This window comes from Triplophysa rosa, linkage group LG14, assembly GCF_024868665.1.
Source record: "Triplophysa rosa linkage group LG14, Trosa_1v2, whole genome shotgun sequence".
Classification (NCBI taxonomy): Eukaryota; Metazoa; Chordata; class Actinopteri; order Cypriniformes; family Nemacheilidae; genus Triplophysa; species Triplophysa rosa.
Window position 1 is genome coordinate 23,051,665 of NC_079903.1, and position 17,500 is coordinate 23,069,164.

Sequence of the window (17,500 nt, forward strand, 5' to 3'; positions counted from 1 at the left end):
CACACGCACACACACGCACACATGAATAAAACATCCGTCCATTAGCGTTACTGCTGCTGCTTCTTTCTGTGGACTGCGAGTGTAATGAGAAACGCCTGCGGCTCATCATAATGCTCTCATACAACACTAGACTGCAGGAGGACCTGATAGAAACACGCCATCCTGATGAGAGACTGTGTATTCAACTTCAGCATCCAGGAAAACTTCTTTCAACAGTGGACACCGATACACAAACACTAGACATCACAAACACTGATGAAGAATTCCAGGACGGGTGTGAAATTCAATTGGTTGAGCTTCCAATTATTTGTTTTATCATTTTGGGCTTTGCTGTAAGTTCTCTTTTAGGGGTTTGCTTTCTTCCTTCCTGTCCTAATTTGATGTTGTCAACTCTAGAACAAGTTATGTGCACAATAAGTAAAACGTAAATACATCAGTCAGCTAAATTAAATCATGTTTCCCTATCCAACATTCAAGAATTCAGGATAAAAAACTGACACCTTATGACTCTGATAAATCTTTCTTTCTGTTTTACCATGATTTTACCTCATCGGAACATAGACATGCATACATAGATGCCGCAATCCAGACACATTGTGTCTGCCATCTTGGAACAGTCAACATTTCAGTTCGTGTCTCATCATTCACAGTAAAAATCCATGAGATTTTCAAGATGTCACAATATTGTTGTAGAAATAACAGAGATTTCAATTCTTGAAGAAATGTGAACCTTTCACAGGTGAAAATGTGCTGCTTTGTGTTTATATACGCATGAACTCAATTATTTTATAATATGGTGTTTGTTGATGCCTTCATCTTGTATTGTGTTAGTTGGTTTATGAATTATAATGTTTGTGTCTATAACTAGAGTTACAGACACACACCGTTTCAATACTGTAGAAACGCACAGAAATGAGGCATCTATGTAAACATGTCTACGCTTCAGAGTTTCACAAACTTTCTTCAGGACTTTTGTGTGTGTCTGTGCAACAGAAGAAACTGATTATGTAAATCATGATATTAATGCACCATAATGACATCAGAAATGATCGTGAAATCTAGTTTCTAAAATCTATCAAAACTAGATTTTTACTGTTCACACGGCTCACACTTAAAGGCACGCTTCACCCAAAAATAAAAATCTGTCGTCGTTTACTCACCCTCAGGTTGTTTTAAACCTGCATACATTTCTTTGATTTGTTGAACACAGATATTTGGAAGAATGTTAGCTATTTTCAGTTCTGGGACATCGTCCACTACCACAGTAGAAAAAAATCTGATCTGTTGAACACAAAATGAGATATTTTGCAGAATTTAGGAAAACAAACCGTTCTGGGGCACCTTTGACAAACATTTCAATTTTCCTACTATGGTAGTCAATGATGTCACAGATGTGAAACTTGCTGACATTCTTCCAAATATCTTTCTCTGTGTTGAACAAAGTCATGTTTTCAGGGATGAAAATAACAGGAGGGTGAGTAGGGTGTTTCACATATAGTTCGTTTTAAAAGAACCAAACCCAGTTCACTTAACGTGATCCAGAATGTGATCTCAGTCCTTTTGCTGTTCACAACATAGTGGAGTCGAAAGAGAACTCAGTCCTTTTTTGGTCCTCTTTGGGATTAAAGTGATCTCCGACCGTTCCTGTTCACATCTTCATGAGAACTCCCCAGAAAACACCAAACCAAAGCGAACTGAACCGGGACCTTACTGCTTTCACATGTCAGGAATAAAGCCAACCATAAACGGACCCACAATCGAACCTCCGGAGGTGGTCAGAGTACGGTTCGCTTTTGGGGCCTTTAAGGGGGTCTGAGATCACTTGGATTCTTCACTCATACGCGCGGAAGTGCTCAAACGAACTAGGTGTGAAAACACCCTAAAGGATTTTTAGATGAATATCCCTTTAACGTGTCACATCTACTAAATGCACGTCTGATTACACAATGGTGACCTTTGAACTGTAATGTTTGTCTCTGGACCGATCAGAACACGTGTGGGGATTTATGCTGGAATGACCAATCAGAAGCGTTACAATGGCTACAGGTCAAAGGTCAGATGGAGACATGAGGTAAGGAGATGACGGATGATGAATTACTCAGCGAGCCATCGGTTTCTCTGGCTCTTACCACGACTGAAATCCTCACACGTTTAACTGGTCTGAGATCAGCAGTCATCACATTATTATTCTTCCATTAGAAAAGACAAACAACACAACAATCTTTATTCTTACATCATATCATTTACACATTAACACTCGTGTGTGCGTGTGCGTGTGCGTGTGCTCTCACCTCCAGTGTTTCTGTCCGAGGACGAGCGCAGAGAAGATTCTTCAGACCACTGCCAGATTCATGAGGACCTGAGAGAGACCGAGAGAGATTTGCTTTTGAATTCTTATTGGCTGTCATGTAGAACACATCATCTCAATGGATCAGACACTAACAGCAATCAAATCCTTCTGGTTTATTAATCAAGTTTCACATTTTCTCCATTGGTATTAAGAATGATTCAGGAAGAATATACAGCAGCAGTCAAAAGCTTGGACACACTTCATCTGGATTCTGTACGAGCACTATTACAACTGCTGGAATTATGTTTCGACTAAAACCATTGAAAATAAACCAAACATGCCACCTTTTGACTAGAATCTGGCATTTTATCGTCCAGTTTATTTTGTTCTCACGCTGGGAAGAGTTTTACATTTACATTTATGCATTTGGCCGACGCTTTTATCCAAAGCCACTTACGTTGCATTACCCTATACATTTGTTTGTAAGTATGTGTGATCCCTGGGATGGAACCCACGAGCTTGGCGTTGTTAGCATACACATTGAGATGAACGGAGATGATTGATCGATTCATTGTGATGTTATATGTCTGCATGTTGTGTGTGTGTTTGTGTTGCATGACTTCATCTTATTCCATTTCATCGTCATTTGAATGTAAAACTCCTGACAGATACTGTGTCATGTCTGTGTTTTCCTTCATGTGTGATGTACGTGTGTGTGCTTACTTGTGGGAATGTCTGTGTTCTTCTCAGCGACAGACGATCTCTTCAGCGCTGGTTTGAGAGGTTTGGGAGAAACAGGTCGAGAGGGAGGGAAGGAGGATTCCTCTGTGGAGATCTGTCAAAACACACACACACACACACACACACACACACACACACACACACACACACACACACACACACACACACAGTCAATATAAATACATGAATATAATAATGTCATAGGAGTCAAACAGCTGTTCACGCACTGACCTGAAATCGAACCTCGTGGTTGACCTTGTGACCTCCCTCCTCACTGCTGGGGGTGCTGATCACTGACATACGCTTCCTCTCATCCTCTGCATGCTCACGTATGTACTCCAGACGCCGCTGGCTACCCAGATGCTGTGTCAGGAGCGCCTGTAACTGAGCACGCTCAATAGAACCCAACAAGATCATCGACTCTGAAACCACAGAACACTTTTCCTTTACATGGAGGTTTCAGGTCTTTAGTCTTTATAATGAACCTGTGTGTCTGTGTGTGCGCGTGTGTCTGCGTGTGTGTGTGTGTGTGTGTGTGTGTACCTGCAGACTCCACCAGTGCTAATGTTTTCAGGTTTCCCATCAGAAGAATCTCGTGCAGATCTCTGTAGGTGGAGTTGAGAGTGATGTAATGGACGTCTCTCACCATGATGTCCTCCACACGGATATTATATTTCCTTCACGCAGAGAAAATGATGTAAGAGTGAATCTAACATAATATTAACATTACAAGTGCAGAAGTCGTTGGTTTTAAACACCCTCACGTTTGCATTCAACCCTGTTACCGCATGATTCCCCCTGATGTAAATGTTATACTTTTTTAAAGTGTGACACTCAAGAAGTGAGATCATGTTGACCATTTCTTCATTTATTTCATCTTCGGAAAATGTGCAAAAAACTGCAGTATTGACGAGATCTGTTACCACACAGAATTTCACACACCTGAGGGTGGGCATGTCAGACGCAAAGCCTAATCACCTTAGCAACCACATCTCAACACCCTGGCAACCAGCCATAACTCTAGCATGGTGGAAGTACGACTCCATTTGTCAGAAAATGTAAAGATATAGTTCAAACATGTGAACAGCTTAGGGTTGTGCGTCTGTGTGCTTCATTTATTTGTCTGTGACAGTATGTGTTATATTTTTGCTGAAAGTGACATTGAAGCAGTAAAGAATGACTGTGTGCGTGTGTGTGTGTCCTGCTGATAAATGACTTTTTATCTGCAGTCTGAATCAGCAAAATCTAGTTTCCGGCACACAAACACACGCACACGCGCACAAACAAGCGCACGCACTAACAAGCGCACATACACACACACACTAGGGCTGTGCGATTTGGGGAAAATATCTAATTGCGATTTTTTTGACAGACATTGCGATTGCGATTTGATTTGCGATTTTAACTTTTCTAATTCAAGCTTCAGCTCAATATTGTTGTGTGGAGCACAGTATGCGTATAGTTACCCTGCTGAAAGAAAACAACAAAAAAAAACATTACAGAAATTCTAATTGTTTCCATTAAAACCATTACAAACATTTTGGGGCATTATTCAAATAGGGCTTACTGTTGTTCAATTGGTTCCCAGCTTCAAGATTACATCACACCAATAGAATCCAAATACCAGTGTACACTATTATAGTTTCCATTAAAACAAATACAACTCCCATTGTAACCCTTAAATCCATAACATTTTCTATTGTGTTAGTGAATTATTAAAATAGTTCATAGTTTACATAGGCTGATTTATAATTTTTTAAGTATGTGGGATTTTTTAAAACAAGTAGAAAATGTGCTGAATGTTTAATTTCATCCAAGTGAAATTAGCAAAACAGTTAGATAGAATTTACATTTGTTTGAAACGCGGAGCTAGGCGTGAGTTGACACAGGGTGCGCGCGTGCGTCAAGGCAACAGGTGTGTGTGCGCATCAAGTTTAAACGGCTCGTCCGCGAGACGAGCGAGTATGAAACGGGCTATGTGTGCGCGTCAAGTTTAAACGGCTCGTCCGCAAGACGCGCAACGCGGGAAGAGAGCGAGTATAACACAGGCTGTGTGTGCGGTCTTCTGAATTGGATGGTTCTTTAGTATTTATTTCCTAATATGATCGATCTGACTCTGCAGATGCCATAATAACACACACTCTCTTCCTCGCTTTCTGTTTTTTTTTTTTTGATTAGGCATAACGGAGGTGCGCTCACTCTGTTGGTTAGCAAGAATGCCACTCAAAGCGGGCTTGGAACAGACGCGTTTCCTATATTTCACTCGTTTCCACATCGCAGCCTCTTGCGATTAGCAAATCGCAACGTCTCACATCGCGATTGCGATTCGATTTCGATTAATCGTTCAGCCCTAAGCACACACACACACACCACACACACACACACAACACAGCACAAACACACACACACACACACACACACTAACAAGCGCACATACACACACACGCAAACACACACACTCGCAGAAAAACAAACAAACACACTCAAACACACACACACACGCGCACACTCACACACACACACTCAGACTGTTGTTATGTAGTTGTTCTTTCGATAGGTATAAATGTGGCTCTCAGATACTACAGATGAATTTGACACAAGGGCAAAAACACACATCACTGTGTGTTTGTTAAACAGAATGACTATTTGTGTGATTTTTGTGTAAACCAGTCCAGGAACATTGCTCGCTGGTGCTCCTATCTGACAACACACTGTGTGTGTTTGGGGGGGTATGGGGGGGCAACAGAAAGACACAAACAACAGAAAGACACTATGAGAGTCAGTTTGTGTGTGCTTGTTTAATTCTACTGCACACAGTCCATTTACACTCATTAAAGGACCCATTGCATGGAAGTCACATTTTTTGCACCCCGGTGCATCTATCAACCCAGAACACGTGAAAAACAAGATCCCAGTAACTTTGTTTTGATGAGCCTTTCTCTGCAAGCATGTGAGAAATCCAGCCGTTCAGATTTCGCTCCTGATGTGATGTAGACGCAGGCTCTTATTATAATGTCACTGCCCCTTAATCTACACAATTCCACGGCGCTGCCGCCATTGTTGTTTTCACAAGCGACAGCACGTACGTGACGTCATGACTAAAGTTCATGGACAACATGCAATGTAGTCGCTGCACAGAATCCTAACCTAGAAAGAGACAGGAGTGGATTTATTTTGTTTTTAGTGGAAATCCCTCAGAAACCAGAAGTAAAAACCTGCTTGTTTGCACGAATCACTTCAAGCCGGAGTGCTTTATCAACCTGGGACAGTACAAGCAGGATTAGCTTCCTCAAGTTGTTCCTCAAGAGGGATCGAGACCGACTGAACGAGACAAAACTGCCGATGTAAGTAATATTTATCAACAGTCTGAATTGACGTACATGTACCGTATATATAGGAGGATAACGTTAGCATATGATAGCGAAGGGAGCGAAGTCAGTCACGGGCTAAATAGAACATTCAAAGCCAGTGTTAAACTTATTCTATATTTATATGTTATTTGGCAAATGGGCACTTGGAGTTTAGCTGTATGTATGTCAATACATCATGTGCGTTAATATGTTCAGCTGCGGTAAACTGTTTGTTTTGCTAATGAACAGGGGCAAACACTGCGGTTAGTTTCACTTTAAACGTCTCAAATCACGCCGGACGGAAGGGGGTGGGGTGCGCTGTAACTCATAATCATTTAAAGAGACATGCACCAAAACGGGTTGCTGTGAGCAGAGCTGGTTTTGACGAGGCAAGAAGGGTTTTGTTTACACAGCCATTGAGTGTTTTTAAGCAAAATATGTTCCAGACATTTCATGAAGACCCTAATAAATCATACCATCTTGTTGAAAATGCTCATACAACGAATGTAAGCGTCTGATATAACAGATTAGAGAGAGAGAAAGAGAGAGTTGTTCTCTCTCTTGCTCTCTCTCTCTCTGTCTCTCTTTTCAAATCTACATTTGAGATTGATATTTCATTTGTTTACTTACATATACTTGATTTTAGATTTCATTCTATATTTATGCCTTACTCAGCACTTTATTTTAATTTGACTCTAATGTTGTACTTAATGTATGTCTTTTGTTATATGTTCAATGCTTTGGCAATATTGTAAGAACACGCAATCATGCCAATAAAGTACCTTGAAATTGAAATTGAAAATTGACTCACTCGTGGTGACCCCAGCCGAGCTCGGGCAGGTACGGCAGTTTTTTAATGCGGATGATGGAGTCATAGATGGACGGCTGGAGGCTCTGAGCGACGGCATTGGCGAGAATCACAGCGATCATGATGGGCAGAATGTGACTGATCTGACCCGTCAACTCAAACACAATCACAGCCGTCGACACCGTGTGTGTGACAGCACCGGATAATGCAGCCGCTCCTACACACACAACATAAACAATAAATAACACAACACAACCTGAAACACAAAAGCGAGTGAAGGAGTGAGTGAATGAGTGAGCGAGCGAGCGAGCGAGCGAGAGAGAGAGAGAGAGAGAGAGAGAGAGCGAGAGAGCGAGAGAGCGAGTGAGCGAGTGAGCGAGTGAGCGAGTGAGCGAGTGAGAGAGTGAGCGAGTGAGTGAGTGAGCGAGTGAGTGAGAGAGCGAGCGAGCGAGCGAGCGAGCGAGCGAGCGAGTGAGTGAGAGAGCGAGCGAGCGAGAGAGCGAGTGAGTGAGTGAATGAGTGAGTGAGCGAGCGACAGGCGAGAGAGTGAATGAGAGTAAATTTCCATAAAAGATGCATCAGCATCTGTGGATGAATGATGTTTCTCACCCACAACAGCATAACCACCGGGCATTATGGGATAGATGGTTCCATCTGAATTGATGCCCTCTGGAAACCATGCGGCCATACTCTCACCCACCAAACGCCCGAACGCAGCACCTGACACACACACACGGGTCAAACTACACCTCATTCATACTGCGTTAAAGTCATTTAAGATTTGTGACATCACATCAGTCAGAGACACACACACTTACCAATGACAAACACAGGCATGAAAGCTCCACAGGGGACTGGAAGAGTCGTGGCTAAAGCTGACATCCAGAACTGAACGAGAGACGACAGAGACACTTGTGTCATTAACACAACACAACACACACTCAAACACAACCAAATAAGGTGTGAGAATACCCATCACACAGCTGTCAATCAATAAATGACACGTCCCCTTCTAAAGCTCATTTTAGTCAACCGACTCATTTGGCTGAAAATCGTAAACAAACTGGTTTAAAAATGAAAAAAGAATCATAAACCCCTGTGCAGAATTTTGAATAAGCGTCAGTTCACGTAACAGGCCTGTTTGTGTTCCTGCAGCCGCCTGTCTCTCCACTCACACAACAGGCTGCCATATGACAAACAGAAGGATGTGATATTCACACATGAGTCTGTGTGCGTCACAACATATAAAAATACACAAATGTACTCATTATACATCTGACGCAAAATCTGCCACGCTGGACGACATCTCCCCGTCATCTCCTCTTCAGACTCACAGAGACATGAAATTAAATGTGTCAATAGAAAAATCTCACAAACACAATCTGTATTTATAAAAGAGAAATTACATTGAATGATTGATCAAATACACATAACGGGTGAAACATGTTAATATACCAAATGAAAAGATAAATGTTTTGCTCCGCATAATTAATAACAAACAGATCAATAAAAATCGAATGAAAATCCAAATTACACAACAAACACGACCTTTATATATACACTGTTATTTTTTCACATGATAGTCATGAAGTAGAAAAGCATGTCCTTAAAAAGAAACTGTATTTTATAAATGAGAATTAAACTTACATTTCATGTAAGATTTCACTTCTATAGATCAGTGTAAGTAAGCAAGTAAAGTTTATTTATCTCAGCAGGGCTGGCCAAAGTGCTGAACAGAATCAAAGGGTTAAAACATAAAACAATCAACACAAATCATAAAACAATAAATCATAGATAAAATCCAATTAGAATGCCTAGGAGTAAAGATATGTTTTTGACATCGTTTTAGAAGTTGTAATAGAAGGTGCAAGGCGAATGTCCAGTGGCAGGTGATTCCAAAGACGGGGGGCGGCAACTGAAAAGGAGTGAATGAGGGACAGCTAAAAGAGCCCTGTCAGAAGATCTTAAAGACCTGGAGGATGAACGAAGAGTAAGAAGACCTGCGAAATAAGATGGGGCTTGACCATTAAGAGCTTTAAAAACAAACAACAAAATGTTCAACTGTATTCTAAAACGAACAGGGAGCCAATGAAATTGGTGTAATAGGATCATTTTTCTTTGCCCTGGTCAACAGCCATGCCGCCGCATTTTGTACCATCTGAAGGCTTGCAATCGAAGACTGAGGAAGGCCCAAATATAATGAGTTACAGTTATCTAAGCGAGAAGTAATAAAGGCATGAATGACCTTCTCCAGATCTTGAAATGATAAAAATGATTTCAGTCTAGAAATAGTACTTAATTGATAAAAACTGTTCTTGACACCTAGATTATTTTGCTTAGTCAATAATAACAGAGATTCCTGATCTGTCGAGAGACTGAGGAGAAATGATTGCTATGCTCATTAATTAGACCACTTCTTAACTTAGGAGGAAAAAAGACGATTATTTCTGTTTTGTCCTCATTAAGTCAAAGAAAACTATTGGATAACCATTCCTTAATGTCACCAAGGCAAGCCAATAAAGGTTCAATGGAAGCATCAGCTTTCAATGGTAAATACAGCTGGGTATCATCAGCATATAAGTGAAATGACACATTATGCCTCCTAATAATATCGCCCAACGGACGCATATATAAATTCAAAAGAAGTGGACCCAGAAGGGATCCCTGAGGTACTCCACAAATAACAGGAGCAGTAGATGAGGAGAACTTACCCAACTCAACAGAGAAAGACCTTTTTCTAAGATTCGAGCTGAACCATCTTAAACTATATTTTTACCACAATCAACTGCAAGTAAAATATCATTGAACACTTTGAGCAAAGCAGACCTTCATTCAAGTGTAACACAACAAAACTGATTAAAGCAAATACAAGTTTGTCATTTCAAACTTCTCTGTCGAAGAACAGAACAAAATGTGCTGATAAAAGCGTGTATGTGTGTGTGTGTGTTCTATCTCATTAGTGAACAACTGAAGAAACTGATGTTATCTCTCACTTTAATAACACTTTATATGAGACACATTAATGATAACACACACACACACACACACACACACACACACACACACACACACACACACACACACACTCACGCACAAAACAAGTATGAACTTTGCACCAATCTGGAAATGGCATTTCTGTTTATTTGTTAACGAGGCACATGAACACACACACGTCCTCGAATGTGCATTAAGTCCTGAACTGAACTGTAGGTAATTACACGAGCGATCTGACTGGTTGATTCAAGGAACAGGAAGAGAAGGGTGGAAGGTTCCTGTGAGGAGAGCGACGCAGGACGGTGTGAAATATCACGTAAGATAAGTGTGTGAAAGCAGTAGGTGGAGAGATCATCATTGAATAATATTCTTCTGAAAACTTCACCTATCCACTTGAATCTAAAGAACACATTCACATGAATTCACACGACAAGACGCTCTCTGTTTGTCCATCTCACGCTGTGCATTTTATCAGTTGATTTTGTTGCTTGTGAACCGACCGCATGACTATGACATTAATAATAACCTACACATGCACATGCACCTGTCAGTAGATGTAATGATACAGTCAGTCAGTCAGTCTATGTGTGTTTATTTAAAAAACAAAATCTAGAAACTACTCAATGTCTTATACTACTATATTTTTGGGATGTCAAACCTGTGTGAGTTTCTTTCTTCGTCAGAACACAACAGAAGATATTTTGAAGAATTTTGATCATCAAACAACACTGAACTCCATTGACTTCCATTGGTATGAACACAAAACCACTGAGACTTTTCTCAAAATATCTTCTGTTGAGTTCCACTGAAGACAGATCTACAAACACATGAGGAGAATAAATGATGACAAAATGTAGATTTTTAGCTGAATTGTTCCTTTAAATCAGGGGTGTCCAATGTCCACTGTCCTGCAGAGTTTAGCTCCAACTTGGCTCAACACACCTGTTTGGAAGTTTCTAGTCTGCTTTGTGAGACCTTGATTAGCTGTTCAGGTGTGTTTGATTCAGGTTGAAGCTAAACTTTGCAGGACACCGGCCCTCCAGGACTGACTTTGGACACCCCTGCTTTAAGTGATCAAGAGTACATTGTCCAGGCCAGAGCTCGCATAGACGTCTGTTGGAAGAATGGAATGCGGAAGTAACTTGTGTCACGGAGGGCTCTATCGTTCCAAACATTGCATTGAAGCCCATTCATTTCAGTGTTTCCCAAACACATTCGCAGGTAAGTTGATCAAACATATCTCTGTAAAACTGGCGTTTTATTATAAGGATGTTTTTGAAACAAAATATAGTTTTCCTAAATAAAAATGGCTTTCCGTGTGTCTGTATGTGTGGTTGAATGATGTTCTATAAAGACTGCTCATTAAATAAAATGTTATCTACCCTCTCCCTGTATAAATTATTTAATAATCTCCTACTGGATGAAATTGTTTGTCTTGTTCATTTTTCAGCGTTCGTTGTGGTGCATTTACTTGCAATCGTTGATTATTTATTGATAAATTACTTGTGCATTTTTATGTGAATGTCATAATTTACATTGGTATGTACTGATGATCATATAAGCATGAGAAACAGATGAATGCATGCATTCTTCCTAGTCAAATTAAACGCACAAAATACACTCGTTTAAAACACTCGTCAGACAAAATGTTATTATAAATTTAATCAAAATAGTAATCAGTGCATATTGTGTTCGTATATAATGAAATTTACTGCAAATACGGCTGCTTCCGCTGTCTCTCCCGCTTAAACCCATTCAAACCGACGGACAGTTTAGAACTATTAAGCGCTCCATGAACCACCTGACCACGTCGTGGCGAGATCAAAGTGTGTTGTCTGGTCCAGACTTTATTTCCACACTAAACTGAGTATCATTTGATTTAAAGTAAAGCATGATTTATGAGCTAAAAGTAGCTTTTGGACATTTCAGCATGTTTTAAAGGTCTCATTGTATGAGCATTTTCAACAAGATGGTATGATTTATTAGGGTCTTCATGAAATGTCTGGAACATATTTTGCTTAAAAACACTCAATGGCTGTGTAAACAAAACCCTTCTTGCCTCGTCAAAATCAGCTCTGCTCACAGCAACCCGTTTTGGTGCATGTCTCTTTAAATGATTATGAGTTACAGCGCACCCCACCCCCTTCCGTCCGGCGTGATTTGAGACGTTTAAAGTGAAACTAACCGCAGTGTTTGCCCCTGTTCATTAGCAAAACAAACAGTTTACCGCAGCTGAACATATTAACGCACATGATGTATTGACATACATACAGCTCTAAACTCCAAGTGCCCATTTGCCAAATAACATATAAATATAGAGTAAGTTTAACACTGGCTTTGAATGTTCCATTTAGCCCATGACTGACTTCGCTCCCTTCGCTATCATATGCTAACGTTATCCTCCTATATATACGGTACATGTACGTCAATTCAGACTGTTGATAAATATTACTTACATCGGCAGTTTTGTCTCGTTCAGTCGGTCTCGATCCCTCTTGAGGAACAACTTGAGGAAGCTAATCCTGCTTGTACTGTCCCAGGTTGATAAAGCACTCCGGCTTGAAGTGATTCGTGCAAACAAGCAGGTTTTTACTTCTGGTTTCTGAGGGATTTCCACTAAAAACAAAATAAATCCACTCCTGTCTCTTTCTAGGTTAGGATTCTGTGCAGCGACTACATTGCATGTTGTCCATGAACTTTAGTCATGACGTCACGTACGTGCTGTCGCTTGTGAAAACAACAATGGCGGCAGCGCCGTGGAATTGTGTAGATTAAGGGGCAGTGACATTATAATAAGAGCCTGTGTCTACATCACATCAGGAGCGAAATCTGAACGGCTGGATTTCTCACATGCTTGCAGAGAAAGGCTCATCAAAACAAAGTTACTGGGATCTTGTTTTTCACGTGTTCTGGGTTGATAGATGCACCGGGGACACGATTATAGCATTTAAACACCGAAAAAATGTGACTTTCATGCAATGGGTCCTTTAAGGACATTCGCAAGAACAGTCACACACGCACACGCAACAGGTTAAGGCAAAGGTTTATGTTCGGCATAAGGACACAGGGCACCTGTCCCCATGGCAACGCAGACGACATCACTTCCTTTGCTGTGACAGGTTTCGACCTGGTCCTGATGAGGTTGCCAAGGCGACACACTCATGCAGCGAGTGCCCGATTAAAGTCTTGGCACGTGCACACCCACACAATACACAAACACACACACACACAAACGCACACACACACACAACACCACTTCCTGTGCCGTGACAGGTTTCGACCTGGTCCTGATGAGGTTGCCAAGGCGACACACTCATGCAGGTACCGCCCGATTAAAGTACAGCACGTGCACACTCACACAATACACGAACACACACACACACAAACGCACACACACACACACAAACATGCACACGCAAACACATGCACACGCACACAAACACATTTTTATATTTTACTCAAGTCCACTTAAAAGAAATGATTTACAGCGACATAAATACTATAGATGCCGTCAACTACATATGAAAACATTCCTGGACCAGTGGCATACAACAAATGTACACAATATAAACTCAGTTGTTAGGGACATAAATAGCAACGTCTCCGCCATATACTGCGGCTGCCTATAATAGCAGACAAAGCACAGTATTTTTTGACATCTCAAGCTGTTGAAGTCCTCGTACAACCAGCCTATGTGCGTGTCCCAAGCTGACAAATATAAAAACAAGCAATCGACTCCGATAACCCAACTCTGCAATGGTGTCCAAAAGAGGTTGGTGTTTAATGACCTTAGTCATAAAGGCTTCCTCCAAACTACAAGCAACCTCCAAAACAATCACCTCTTTACACACATTATTGATCACAATAACATCTGGTGTGTTAGCAGATAAATTTGAAAAGATTTCTGGATCACTATCAATACATTGGAACATGACACACAAACACACCCACATGCACACACACACACGCACACACATACACACGCACGCACACAAACAAACACAGTGATGTGGAAGATTAAAAGAGTTTTGTTCTTTCATCAGGTCTGATTTTAGTTTGCTATCATCACACTTCGTTAACAAACCCGTTTACATAGTCTGAACTTCACATGTAACTTTCAGACAGGAAATTTAAGCTTAAATCAGCAATAAAACCAGTCAGCTTTAATTGATCTGTGTGTGAGAGGAGAGAGACGCGTGTTTACCTTCATGACGATGAAGATGACGAGGATGATGAAGATATTTGCCTGCGGATGTTTCCAGGCGGCCGATTGGCTGTTGTATATGAAGTCCTCTGTGATTCCTTGCTTTGCCCAGGTGTGATTGTCAAAGAATGACACCATTGTGTCCTTTTGTGTGAGCTGCGAGGGGAAATCATGTCACAGTTTATTTCTATAAACCCCAAATCAGACGTGATGCCCCTCAGAACCTCTGATGTGGACAGATGTCCTGTTGTAGCTCAGGTCAGTTCAATGGAAATAATAGAATGCATTAAACTGCAATATTTCTCATATAATCTGAGCGGATATTATCTCGAATATGTTGACTATTTCTGTTGCGCTGACAAAAATACAGAATAAGAAGCTCCATATAGGATTACGTGAAGTAACATCTGTGCTGTACGTGTTAGTTTAGCCAGATGACTAAAACGCCTTTTTTTTGTACAAAACTGCCAAATCCTTTTGCTTTTAAGTTATTTTGGGCCTTTTTCATATTGATACGACAGTGGAGAGGACGACAGAAGTTACAGGATGAGGGAGAGGCGAATGGGTGCTGGGAAACAACCACGACCTTAAACTTGTGCATCTGAAGTTGTGATCCGCTGTGGCGCTGAATGATCAACATTATTAACTAACGTGTGTGAACAACAAAGTGTTACCTGTCCAGCCATGAACTGTCCAAATCCTGGAGGAAAGGTGAGTGTTGTGACCAGCAGAGTGACCAGCGCCGGGTACAACAGACGCCTGCACACATGAACAAATAATCCTGTGTTTGTGAAATTCAGTCTGAACTTCTTTGACCCAATTATGAGTCATTCTGAAGAGGTTTCACTGCACTTCAAACCATGAGGTTGTACAGACGCGATTTCTCCCCAGCTAGCACACGTACGTCTGTAAGACGTCTGCTAAAGATCTGGAAAACATCTGCTGTGTAAATTCATCTGCTAAACATCTCAGAAAGAGCAGTTTTACATCCATTCTAAATCAGAAATATGTTACAGACGTCTTCTAGATGTCTATATGACGTCTGACAGCAGACGTCTCCTAGACGTATTGCAGATGAGCGAACTATTTATCGCAGATGTCTTGCAGATAGGGTTGCCAACCGTCCCGTATATTGAGCCGGCCTGATTTGTCCCATACGTGACTTCCCATGTCCCGTTTATTGACTGCTCTGCGATTGAAGCAACAGCAGTGGTGGTGATCAAGACACTTGCCAAGATATCACCGACACCTGTCATCTAAATCACAGCCTAGATAATCTAATCTTCCTCTAGTCTTTGATCGCCCCCTGGTGGCTGGCCGCAGTATAGGTCATAAACCCGAATGGGCATCGTGCCAAACTAAGAAGAAGATCTAAAGATGGTTTCTGTGTACTGTGTACTGATTTTAGTTAGTTCTTATCACTCTGGTGTGTATTCAAGTGTTCATTTTTAGTTATAAGATGTTTTTAGTTATAAGATTAGGCGTGGTAACTTGATTTATTCGTTTGAAATTTGCCCGCCGTTCCATTTCGAAGGGCTCAACCCTATTCCCAAAGCTCTTCAAAGGGTTTACCCTCTGAAGTGAGAGCTTCGAAGGGTTGAAGGGTGTAGGGGACCAAAGAACTGTGGCCCTGTCCCAAATGGCGCACTCCGGTCTTGTGGAGTCCACACTTGGTGACGTCAGGAAGTGTAGACCTATAGGGCACTAGGCACGAGTCCATAAGGGTACATGGGAGTGCATTTTGGGACAGACTTGAGGTCATCACGCCGGAAAGAGCAAGCGGTGCTTTCTAATCACTCTCGCGGTTACTCGTCATACACTGATCAGTCTGCGCAACGCCGCATGAAGTCGACCACACTTGTTGTCTCACTGTTGTTATTTGGGACAGGAGCTGCTGGTTTTTATTGTTCTGTATTTCATATGTTGATATGCCACCTGAGCATTATGCAATAGATACTTATTGTGACGAGGGAGGCGTGACGAGAGCCATGGGAGGAGGAAGCGAGGAGGATCTCTCATGGAGGAGATCGGAAGCATAAAAGGACGAACGACAGGAGTATACGGCGAGAGAGGACCGGCCCCGGACATTTAAGTTTTGTTTATGTTTGTGTGGCCGGCAGTCGTCCGTGAGGGGCTGCTGGCCTGTTTTTACTGCCGATTTATTGTTTATTTATTTTGATTAAAGTGTTTGATTGTTCGCCGGTTCCCGCCTCCTTCCTTCCCTTTTATTGAGCTTTATTACACTTATGTTTGTAATGCATTTGTTTGGCATGACATAAATGCAACTGCTTATGTATATTTATTTATTTGTATACACTATAGTTAATTTGCATAATGTGTTCTTAATATGCATATATGTTGTTATTTAATATGTCTCTATAATACAGAAGCTGTGTTGTTCAGCTTTACAGAGCCCAGAGACAACTAGATATAAACCTACAACAAAACATCTGACGCTTATTACCTTAAGTTAGAAAATGCACTGCATTAAAAGATTTTATTCTTGAATAGCTGGCTTAATAGAAAATAAATATGCAATAATGCGAATAAAAAACGAATTAATTAATTTTGAATTTTATCAAAACATACATTTAAAAATGTATCCGTCATGTTTACTTTAATGTCTGACATCCACGACACTCCTCCCATCCGTTCTGTGATTGGGCGTTCGCAAGGATTCCTGGGTAGGGGACTTCAGTGGAGTCTGCAGCAATGCGGTCTTCGGCGAATAGCACAAAGGAGGCGCTCGCGAGCAGACTTCTGAGCACTAAAAAGACAAATGGTACACTCTACGGACTCGTAGACTTGGCGAGCACGCGCAATTTAAGTCCACGAGACTGCAAGTCCACATGAAGTGCCCCATTTGGGACAGGGCCTATTTGAAGTGCCCTTCTGCGTCATCATCCTAGGGCCCATAGGGAGGCGCAGTTGCCACACAAAATTCTGCGCAATGAATCATGGGGGCACGAAGTGTCCATCAGTTGTACCCTTCGAAATGTTTCATTCCGAAGGGCCCTTTGAAGTGGCCAGTTATGGGCACTTGGTTTTGGAACGACCCTTCGGCGTTGATGATTGTTTTTCATATATCCCATTTGGAACGCACCACTTTTCAA

General features: G+C 41.3%; 1 protein-coding gene across 3 annotated transcripts in view; it reads right to left on the reverse strand.

The window, feature by feature from the left end:
- Positions 1–17,500, reverse strand: part of LOC130564385 (chloride channel protein 2-like) — a 50,507-nt gene that overhangs the window by 2,281 nt on the left and 30,726 nt on the right. For 2 of the 3 annotated variants that reach the window (XM_057350415.1, XM_057350414.1), the window contains 10 exons: positions 15,062–15,146; positions 14,388–14,543; positions 8,008–8,077; positions 7,799–7,909; positions 7,193–7,406; positions 3,575–3,708; positions 3,263–3,453; positions 3,014–3,125; positions 2,292–2,359; positions 2,130–2,189 (listed from right to left, as the gene is read on the reverse strand). In XM_057350415.1, coding sequence (XP_057206398.1) covers positions 2,130–2,189; positions 2,292–2,359; positions 3,014–3,125; positions 3,263–3,453; positions 3,575–3,708; positions 7,193–7,406; positions 7,799–7,909; positions 8,008–8,077; positions 14,388–14,543; positions 15,062–15,146 — 1,201 coding nt within the window. The remainder of the gene's footprint in view (positions 1–2,129; positions 2,190–2,291; positions 2,360–3,013; positions 3,126–3,262; positions 3,454–3,574; positions 3,709–7,192; positions 7,407–7,798; positions 7,910–8,007; positions 8,078–14,387; positions 14,544–15,061; positions 15,147–17,500) is intronic. The other variant, XM_057350416.1, reaches the window with a different exon arrangement.